Source organism: Camelina sativa, chromosome 18 (assembly GCF_000633955.1).
Source record: "Camelina sativa cultivar DH55 chromosome 18, Cs, whole genome shotgun sequence".
Lineage (NCBI taxonomy): Eukaryota > Viridiplantae > Streptophyta > Magnoliopsida > Brassicales > Brassicaceae > Camelina > Camelina sativa.
Window position 1 is genome coordinate 14,951,958 of NC_025702.1, and position 10,521 is coordinate 14,962,478.

At 32.5% G+C, this 10,521-nt stretch overlaps 2 protein-coding genes and 1 long non-coding RNA gene across 3 annotated transcripts; 1 reads left to right on the plus strand and 2 right to left on the minus strand.

The window, feature by feature from the left end:
- On the minus strand, positions 2,324-3,013 carry LOC104763520 (ATP-dependent DNA helicase PIF4-like). Its single transcript, XM_010486883.1, has one exon. The coding sequence runs from the start codon at positions 3,011-3,013 to the stop codon at positions 2,324-2,326; it is 690 nt and encodes a 229-aa protein (XP_010485185.1).
- Positions 7,446-8,336, plus strand: LOC104761718. The gene is made up of 2 exons (XR_002036496.1): positions 7,446-7,807; positions 7,909-8,336. It is a non-coding gene; the product is annotated as an uncharacterized LOC104761718 (long non-coding RNA).
- Positions 8,205-9,334, minus strand: LOC104761717. Its single transcript, XM_010484830.2, has 2 exons — positions 8,894-9,334; positions 8,205-8,755 (listed from the first exon to the last, which is right to left on the minus strand). The coding sequence occupies exons 1-2, from the start codon at positions 9,163-9,165 to the stop codon at positions 8,497-8,499; spliced, it is 531 nt and encodes a 176-aa protein (XP_010483132.1). The 5' UTR covers positions 9,166-9,334; the 3' UTR covers positions 8,205-8,496.

The following is a 10,521-nucleotide window of genomic DNA, read 5'->3' on the forward strand; positions in this document are numbered from 1 at the left end:
GAGAGGAAAAATGAAAGGTAAGCTCCTATAACAAATTTTTGTTTTGAATTCAACATTGGTTCTTTGCAAATGTGTAAATATTCATCAAGGAGATATATTAAGATGGCAAATTTTTGAAAGATTTGAAATGATATAGCTAGGGTTCCAAAAGTTGTTCACTAATACGAATATAATGCTCTGTTTATGTATCAGCTTCGATTCGATTGTGAGGAGAATATCGCATTTACAGTTTGTGTGTCAAGTTATTCATATCAGAGTAGGAGATTTAGAAGACTACATTTAACAGGTAAGTATTTCTATATTCTAAAGGTTAGTTTATTTAACAATTAAATAGATTAAGATTCTATAATCTTCGTTATGTATTTTTAATAATAATAACATAATAAAAAAAAACTAATTCTTTGCTCATTTATTTTAAAATTCAACATGAAATGAAAACATACGAATATGTAGTTAAAAATAAACAAAATGATTCTTCAGCAATGCAAAACACGCAAAAAATCAACCTTCTAATAATCCTCTTGCCACACATGCTTCCTTGTACGATGGATATACAACTCCATCATATGTCCTCAGATCTTCGTCACTTATTGGCCCTTTAAGAAAACGAAAAAGTAGTTTGATGCATAAGTTACCTTTAAAGTTACTTGAAATAGAAGTTGTTCTTCGATTGTTGATTGTCCTTTTCCTTCTGTCAAAGCATTTTCCTTTAGGATTCCATGAAAAAAACACAGGGATCTCTTTGAAAGTGAGTTGTCTTGCAACTTCACAGTTTAGGTTGAGATCGAACCAAGCCTTAAGCATTGGATCTTTGATATCTTTTTTTCTTTCGGTCTTAGTCATAATGAAAATTGAAAAGATTTGCTTCGGTGCTGATTCATGGAATGTATAAGGTAAAGAATAAGTTGTAAATTTTTAGGGTTTTGATATTGCTATTTTTTTCGTAATTGATCTACAATACTTTATTTCCTACATATTGGGTGTGGATATTCTCATATAACTAATACACCACAACAATAGGAAAGAAAGTATTCTCAAATATCAAGAGTATTACTAAGTACTGATTTTTTATTTAAAAATGTATTTGGAAATAAAACTGTGATATTAAAATATTTGAAATAAAGAATAAATATTTTTGTGTACATTATACTATTAGTTTTTTTCAGTGGTTTTCCAAATTTAAGGACTTTTGAAATCAAAATAAGCTTCAATTTAAACTTATCAATAAAAGTTATCAATATCATAAAATAGTGTGAATAAATGTTTTAAAAAAATGGACAGAAATAAATTTAATATGATCTTTCTTTTTATAAATTTTGAAAAACTTCCTTGAACACGACGTTCATTGTTTGCCTCTGAATCTGACCATCTTCGTCAACAATAAGAACTTTCAATCATTTCTTAGATGTCACCCTAGATAGCGCCACATATAATTGCCCATGGGAGAATACATGTCTAGGCAAATATAATCCAACTTCATTCAATGATTGCCTTTGACTCTTATTGATTGTCATAGCAAAAGCTAGAGCTATAGGAAATTGCATGCGCCGCATTTTGAATGGTAGCTTCGTATCAGATGGTTTGATAAATGTCTGAGGAATCAACACCAAATCACCACTTCGATCCCCAGTAATAACCATAGCTTCCAAAACATGATCAGCCATCTGTGTAATTTGAAGCCTTGTTCCATTGCATAATCCACCTTTAGGATCTAGATTTCTCAACAACATAATAGGATCTCCGACTTTTAAACTCAAATTATGATTTGGTAATCCTGACATTCTTATACTATTTAAGAAGTCAGGAGTGAATATCAGATTATCTGTTGAGTCTAAATCAGTTGGATCGATACTATCACAACTAAGATAACTTCTCTCTTCACCTACATAACTATGAATTAGTCCCCAATGCATTTTAAATTTTTATAACTTAAAAGGAACAACGATATAATGATATTTCTAATTATTAGATAATATAATGAGAATGATAATCGTACCAGGTAACTTGTCAAGCATGATTTGATTGATAGTATTAATGTCTTCATTCCTCGGTGCTAAAATTGCCCTCTCTTGAAAAAATTTAGGATCCTTCTTCGTTTGCAACAACTTAACATCCCCATATATTGATCTACTGATTGCTTCTATGGGATCATCAACATATGTTATTAAAAACTCAGCAGGGATATCTATTACAGCCTCTCCATCATTCGGTTCTGCAACTTTCCCATCTCCGACATCTAATATCCACTTTGAAAACTCCTCAATATGTTTTGCCTCAACTTCTGTTAAATTTTCATTTAGTAGACGCATGTTCTTGGTTAGCTTCAATACCTTGCAATGCTCCCATAAATAAGATGCATTAAGGATGACAAAACAATCTCTGCTCGTCCTGCACCATTAATCACATGTAGGATTTGTCTGAAATCTCCCCCAAAAACAACCACCTTACCACCAAAAGGCTTCTTGCATCCTTTTCCAATACAGTTATTCAGGCTTCTATCCAAATTCTTAAAACAATACTTGCTCATCATTGGAGCTTCATCCCATATAATTAGGGAAGCCACATCCATTAGATTTGCAACATCATCATTAGGATTCATGTTACATGATGTACTATCATCAAGAGTGATTTTTATTCGAAACCTGGAATGTGCTGTCTTGCCACTAGGAAGTAAAAGAGACGCAATTCCACTTGAAGCTGTATCAATGACAATCATTCCCTTATACCTAACACCCGCAGATAAAGTCTTCCAGATGAATGTTTTACGTCTGCCACCAGATCCGTAAACGAAAAACACTCCTCTTTTGTCATTCAATACATCATCCAAAATCTCATCATAAATTCCTTTCTGCTCCGAAGTTAACATCTTAACCCATTTATCATGATTTTGTTTTTCCTCCTCCTTGTTGTATTTCATCTCTTCTACAATCAAATGATTGGAATTATCAATTGTTTCTCTTGACGGCTGAGGCGTCTTTTCAATGGTAGATAATGACCCACCACTCATCAACATTACCTTCTCTATTTCAATCAAAGTATAATTCCTTTTGTCGGCATCTGTTAGGTTTAAATCTGCAAATGTTCAACCAAAAAAATGAGGAAAATCAACACATAATAATCTTAGATTGAAGTGGAATTATACTTCTATTGAAATAATCTTAGATTGTGTCTTTATAATAATATAAAGATCTTATTAAAAAAAAAAAAAACAAAGCAGAATAGTCTAATACAAACCTGGATTGTTATATTCTTATCTTTTCTTTGTCTCAATGTCTTCAGAAAGATGTATCAATGTTTCTTCCCAAACATGTTCTGGTTGTGATAGATAATCTGACAAAATCATATTCGCAAATAGATTACGTAGCTGAGGACCGAAACACCACTGCGATGCATCCACAATGCTGTTTATAAAGATCTGATCATCATCTAGAATACCCCTTGCAAAACATGCTTCTTTATACGTTTTATAAACTACACCCTTGTAAGTTTTTAAATCGTCAAACTATTTAGGTCCACGAACTATATTTAAGAGGATTCTCATGAAATACTCAGGCTCCATTCGTCTTGGAACATAGTCAATCCTACCAAGTGAAAACCCTCTCTTCCTAGCATTCCATTGTTTTTTATTTCCCTGCCAAGTAAAGTGAGCTGGTATCTGGGCATAAAGATACTGATTAGCATCAGGGTTGATAGTATTCAAGTAGAACCAAGCTGTCAATTGTGAATCCTCATTGACAACCTTCTCATTGACAGCCTTATTCAATTTACCTTCCTACAAATATATAAGAAGTAATTACGCATTATGGAATCTAATGAATGTGCTATATTGTAATAAACAAATTAGACAATATATACAAAATTTACCTTATTGTACTCAATGATTTCTGCAATTGTTCTTCTTTCGAAATATTTGTAAAATTCAGCCTTCAACACAACTTTTTCCTCCTTAGGTACAGATTCTTTGATTGTCAAGGCAAGCCCATCCTTAGGCAGACTATTAAACCCAAATGTGTTGTGTAAAACAGTATATTAGAAGCTTACAATGTCACATAATAATAACTTACTTTGTAGAAATATAATTATAACTTACTTTTCACAAAACTCTACAATCTGAGGCAAATATGGGGNAAAAAAAAAAAACAAAGCAGAATAGTCTAATACAAACCTGGATTGTTATATTCTTATCTTTTCTTTGTCTCAATGTCTTCAGAAAGATGTATCAATGTTTCTTCCCAAACATGTTCTGGTTGTGATAGATAATCTGACAAAATCATATTCGCAAATAGATTACGTAGCTGAGGACCGAAACACCACTGCGATGCATCCACAATGCTGTTTATAAAGATCTGATCATCATCTAGAATACCCCTTGCAAAACATGCTTCTTTATACGTTTTATAAACTACACCCTTGTAAGTTTTTAAATCGTCAAACTATTTAGGTCCACGAACTATATTTAAGAGGATTCTCATGAAATACTCAGGCTCCATTCGTCTTGGAACATAGTCAATCCTACCAAGTGAAAACCCTCTCTTCCTAGCATTCCATTGTTTTTTATTTCCCTGCCAAGTAAAGTGAGCTGGTATCTGGGCATAAAGATACTGATTAGCATCAGGGTTGATAGTATTCAAGTAGAACCAAGCTGTCAATTGTGAATCCTCATTGACAACCTTCTCATTGACAGCCTTATTCAATTTACCTTCCTACAAATATATAAGAAGTAATTACGCATTATGGAATCTAATGAATGTGCTATATTGTAATAAACAAATTAGACAATATATACAAAATTTACCTTATTGTACTCAATGATTTCTGCAATTGTTCTTCTTTCGAAATATTTGTAAAATTCAGCCTTCAACACAACTTTTTCCTCCTTAGGTACAGATTCTTTGATTGTCAAGGCAAGCCCATCCTTAGGCAGACTATTAAACCCAAATGTGTTGTGTAAAACAGTATATTAGAAGCTTACAATGTCACATAATAATAACTTACTTTGTAGAAATATAATTATAACTTACTTTTCACAAAACTCTACAATCTGAGGCAAATATGGGGTTAGTTCCATTAAAGATATGTCATAAGCATTAGAGGCAGATCTTTGACCTATTATAGACGAGCAGTGTAAGTTTACTAAAATAGTCTAGAAAGATAAGCCATAAACATATTTACCTTTGAAAGAATTGATTTTAGCAAAACGCAACAGACAAATGACTTGAGTTTGACCATTGTTTTGGCAAGCATCTAGAATTCTCTCAGCAAATACATCCCAAAGAGTACATGATAGACGTACATCGCTACATAGAAGAAAAGAAAGCATGAATATCTATAGAATATAAGTCGTTATAGTAAGAGAATAAATTACCATATGTCTCTGAGTTCAAACTCAAGTTTCTTCTTGTCCTTCTCATTGACTTGGTGGATTTTCAGTTCACCGACATTGACAACTTGACCAACAACATCTGTTCTCATTCAAATATTTTAACAAAAAATTTGGTTGTACTTACCAACCAAAATGTTCTCATTCAGTGTAGTGTCGTCCCTAATATCTTCAAAGTCCACCAGTTTCAGGAATATGTCATCAGACAACGATGCACATGGGAAGATAGAGGTCGTGTTGATCAAAGACATGCGATAAACATGGTTTGTAACCCTATATTTTCCCACTGATTTAGTCAATGAGAAAGTTTCAATGATAACCCATTGACCAGGAATAATCAGCCTCTGGAACTTTTCCCACTGTGGGTTTTAAGTGTTGCATGGATGAGGGTACCCTATTTTAATAGATAAAGGTATTAGATCTTTAAAAAATAAGCATTTATCGTAATATGACTTTAAGTATATGTGAGTAGAAGAGTTTAGTAAGCTTACAGAAATATCTGCTAAAACCATTTCTATGGTATCTCCCGAAAAGACTGTATTCTGCTTCCAAGAGTGAATGATTTTGACTTGTATTCTCTAATTTTTTTTTGAATGGTTTGATTGACAGTAAATCAGTGGTAGCAGCGACGACATGAGCCATTGCAGAAAGGTTGGTAGTAGAGATAAGGGAAGAGATTTGTAGGTATGATGATTGAAGCTTTGCTTCCTAACATTGTATTTATAGAGATGGCTAGACGTATACTAAAGTAGGTATTTTCTAGATCTATAAGTTTGGGAATATTCTCTGTTAGCCGATTATTAAGCCAAATCGAGTAGAAAAATATTTTGGAGAATATATTGTTTGTATCTGTGGCTTAGGAATAAATTCTGATCATATACTGTTTAGGAAATATAATAGGTGTATTACGTGTATAATTCTGATCATATACTGTCTAGATCATGAGATTTTTTTTGTTTATTAGGAGATTGATATCTGCAAAATTGATTGCTGAGATTGAATAGCATAACAATAGAATAATTTTTGTGCGTTATTTGCGTGATAAGGAGATAATTTAGAGATGTTTTTAGTTTTCCAGTTGAGAGAAATCAATACCCATTAAGATTCTGAATCGTGATTACCCAATACCCAAAAAAAATCGAAAAAACGTTGAAACCGAGTAAAGTCGGATCTAATTATCCGACTGTCTAATTTCGGGTTATTTCTTTTATTTTGATCTGACCCAGTTAATTGTTAAGTTATATTTGACCTTGTTCTCTTTGTTTTAATGTTGTTGGCGTAGAGGCATTTTTGGTTGAAAGGCTCTTTTTTATTATAGTAAAGATTAAGTGGCTTTTGATAAATAAGTTAATTCCGGCCCTACAAGTATAAACTAATTGCATTAGTTTTATTTCCGAAAAAAAATCAAATAAATTCATTAATGGGCCTCCCAAAAATTTTGGGTAAGGCCTTAAGCAATACAAAGGTCCAACAGATACAAAGGACAACATAGAGGATATGGGAAATTGGACTAATAAGAGGACTAATTCTCCTTTATTTGCGTAATTAAAGAATAATGAAAAAATAAAACCTTCAGTCCTCTTATTTGGTTTTCTTTTCCCTGTTTGATATGACTTCCTTCTCTTGACCACATGAGCATCGTTTTGCTTCACATTAATTAGTGACTTTGCGGTTAACGATTCGCAAGTAAAGGTGTGCTAAAGGGATTGTTCATCAGTCATCACAAAGACAAAGTCTGGCAAAGACATATATAGATGTGCTTAAGAAAACAGAGCACTATGGCTTCACTTGCTACGATTTGCTGAGGTACGTCCTCACGCATGATTTTATCAGTCAATCACTTATAAAGATGTTCTTACGATTCCAGAAGTCGTAACTTAAAATAATTTGCTAGATGAGGCCAAGACTCGCAGTAAAGATGTTCTTATTGAGCACGGCACGATGCCTTTTTGTTATTGTTTACATTTTTGTATTCTTGAATCATTCACTTGTTCAGTTACTAATGTGAAATCATCCAACCTTGATATTTACTCTGTCCAGGTAAGGACGAAGAGATGAAGAGTTAGCTTGACCAAACAGCCGAGGTAGTTGGAGATGGTGCTGTGAAGTAAGTGCTTATTCTATGCAAATGATGCATCCTTATGAAAGTACTATTTTTTTTCTGAAAAATGTTTGTAATGATAGCGAAGGCAGCACCAATGGGTTGGATGTTCTTTAAGATGGTTCAGATAGTTAGTTTTTTTTTATATTCTTATGGTTGTTCATATGCTCAATGCTAAGGTAACTGACACCATCTAGTTCTTTACATATAAAGAAATGCGCGCTTACTGATAAGATGTCATGAGCAGGGAAACACAGCTGTTTTACCTTCTCTACACCCATGCTCGGATCTGTTCAATCATAACAAAGTCTGGCAAAGCCATTAAGGTGTATTTTCTTGGCTGCATAATCTCAGATTTACTTGGCTTATATAGATTCTTTGCGTTTCTTGAATTCACTTTGTCAACATCTTGTTTTCATTGTTGCAGACAGGAAATCTAGTGGTGGATCATGCAGATGAAAGAGCACTAGGACTTCACTTGCTACAATTTGCTGAGGTAGTTAGGCATTAATATTGATTCAGTCAATAGCGCTGTTTTGGTTTTTCTTTAATGAAAAAGATCATATACAAATACTATTAGATCAATGCTGTGAATGATTTTGCAGGTATATTTTCAAACATTCTATTACTAAGGATATTGATTCTTTATGCATAAATCAAACTATGATGGTCTGATTCTTAACTTAAACAAATGGTCCATTATAAAAATTTGTCAGGTTACTGGATCGGAACAAGAGACAAGCCGTCTCTTCTTACTATGTGAAGCAACATCATAGTTATGTGGAACTGCTTCCACCTTCTCGGAATCACTCCTGTTTACAAGCTTTTGATACATACAACCAAACGACCCCCAAANNCCCCAAAAAAAAAAAAAAAAAAAGGTATAAACAAGTCTAGTCTACACAATTAAGACAACACTGGAATCTTGTTATGTTACTGAAACCGATTTTGGTGAAACCGTAAAAAGGGTTAAAAACTTGTGGGGAAAAAAAGACTAATGTTTCTCTGAGATTTTCTAATGTTTTCTTCTGGAAAGACAAGAGAGAGTAGAGGAAGTTGTTTTGTTGTTGTGTTTCTTGGAGATGGTAGCTTTAGGACTATAAACCCTTTTGTAGCTTTGATCTATAATTCCCCCAGTACTCCTACATGTCTTTCTTCTTGCTCCATAGTTTCTGTTTTTAAACCCTCTCTTCATAAGATCTTCAAGGCTTTTAACATTTGCTAGTGATGTAAATGATTGAGACCTTCCTTCATAGAACTTTGATAATCCCCTCCTGAGAGATAATAAACAAAACTTTTGTTATTACAAGAAAACAGAACAGAGATGAACCAAACAAGTATGAAATGAGCAAAATCTTTTAGATCCCATTAGGTATTTAAAAGCTTTTTAAAGAAGAAGATTGTTTTCTTACTTGATAGGGAGATGTGACATGAGGTCGGAGAGATCTTCAAGAGGTCCATTAGAAGAAGATGAAGAAACATCATCATCATCATCATCATCATCCTCCTCTGTTAAATCAGATGAAGAACACATGGAAGATAATGAACAAGAAGATGAATCTTCTTCTTCTGAGAATGTTCTTGAAACTCCTTGAACAATGTCTTCTTCTTCTTCTTGGATTGGATCTTGATAGATCATGTTGCCCGCCATTTGCTTCAGATTCAGATTCATATGAATATTCATTTTTTTGTTTTAAACAGAAGAGAAGAGATACAAAGTTGTTTTTGTCAAAAAAAAAGGATGGGAGAGTTGTGTGTTGTTGTTCTAGAATTGGAAACACAGAAACATGAGTTCTGTTTTGAAGATTGACATCATCTACAAAATATATACAAATGGGATATGTGAAGAGGTTTTTGATTTATTTCTTTATTTTCAAAAAAAAAAAAAAGAGGATAAATATATATTTGTGTGGGTATTACTTACGTGCAAGCCGTGGATAACGTTGACCCTTTTAAAATAATTGAATTTCTCACTTTTCAAGTTTTATCTCCAAATTGTTTTTTGTTATTATTATCTCATCGCATATGTTAATTGCTATTATTGTGTTTTTTTTTTTTTTGTGGTATGCGGTTCTCATTCTATGGGCAGTCAGCATCATATCACAGCTTTTTGCTTTATGTTTTTTGTTTTTCTGAATACACTTTTGCCCTTTAATTTGTTAATTTATTAGATATTATTATACCTTTTCTATAACATTACAAAGATTATATACACCATAAACTTCTAAACGACTATGGTTAGTAGTTTTTGTAGTTTGATAAAAGATAAAACATACGATGTTCTTGGTGAGAAAATATAGCGATTTACCAACAAAACGAAAAGATAAACTAAGTGATTAGGTGTAAAGATTTGCACACAGAGGATCCCTAAAGAAAAATATTTTAAAGGTCGGTTAGTTCTAATTAAAAAAATAATAGTACTCGAGTAGTATTATATTTTTATGGATTAGATTTGCTTAGGAGAGTTTTCAATTCCCTATAAGAGTGACTAGTAGGCATAAGAGGATAAGACTCATTCTTTTAAAACATATCCGTATCATGTCCTCGTCACACCTCTCTATCCTTTTAGTCCTTTACCCTTTTTATTTTAATTTCTGATTTTGTTAATTGGACCGTACTTTTTTTTAGTTCCCATCACTAATAATATTGACTTTTCACATTTTTATGCAAAGTTAATAAAGCAATTACGCTGTATATCCTTAAAACCAAGAATCTTGTCCGTCTTTGAAACAACTTTTTCCCGACACATTTAAAAAAAAACGGCTTTTTATTTTTCTTCTTCATATATAGAGGATAATATCAAATTATCAGTTATTAAATTTCAAACAATTCAACTTAAAAATTGATGAAACATTCAATATTCTTCACTTTTTTTTTTATAAAATGAATATAAACATTACTACAAATTAGAAGTGTCCTTTGATTTTTTCTTCTAATATAATACGAATAAAAAAACACTCATTTTTTATTTCAAAGATATATTTCGAAGTTTCAATATTGCATGAAATTACAAAACAAAAGTGCAAAAAATGAAAAAAGA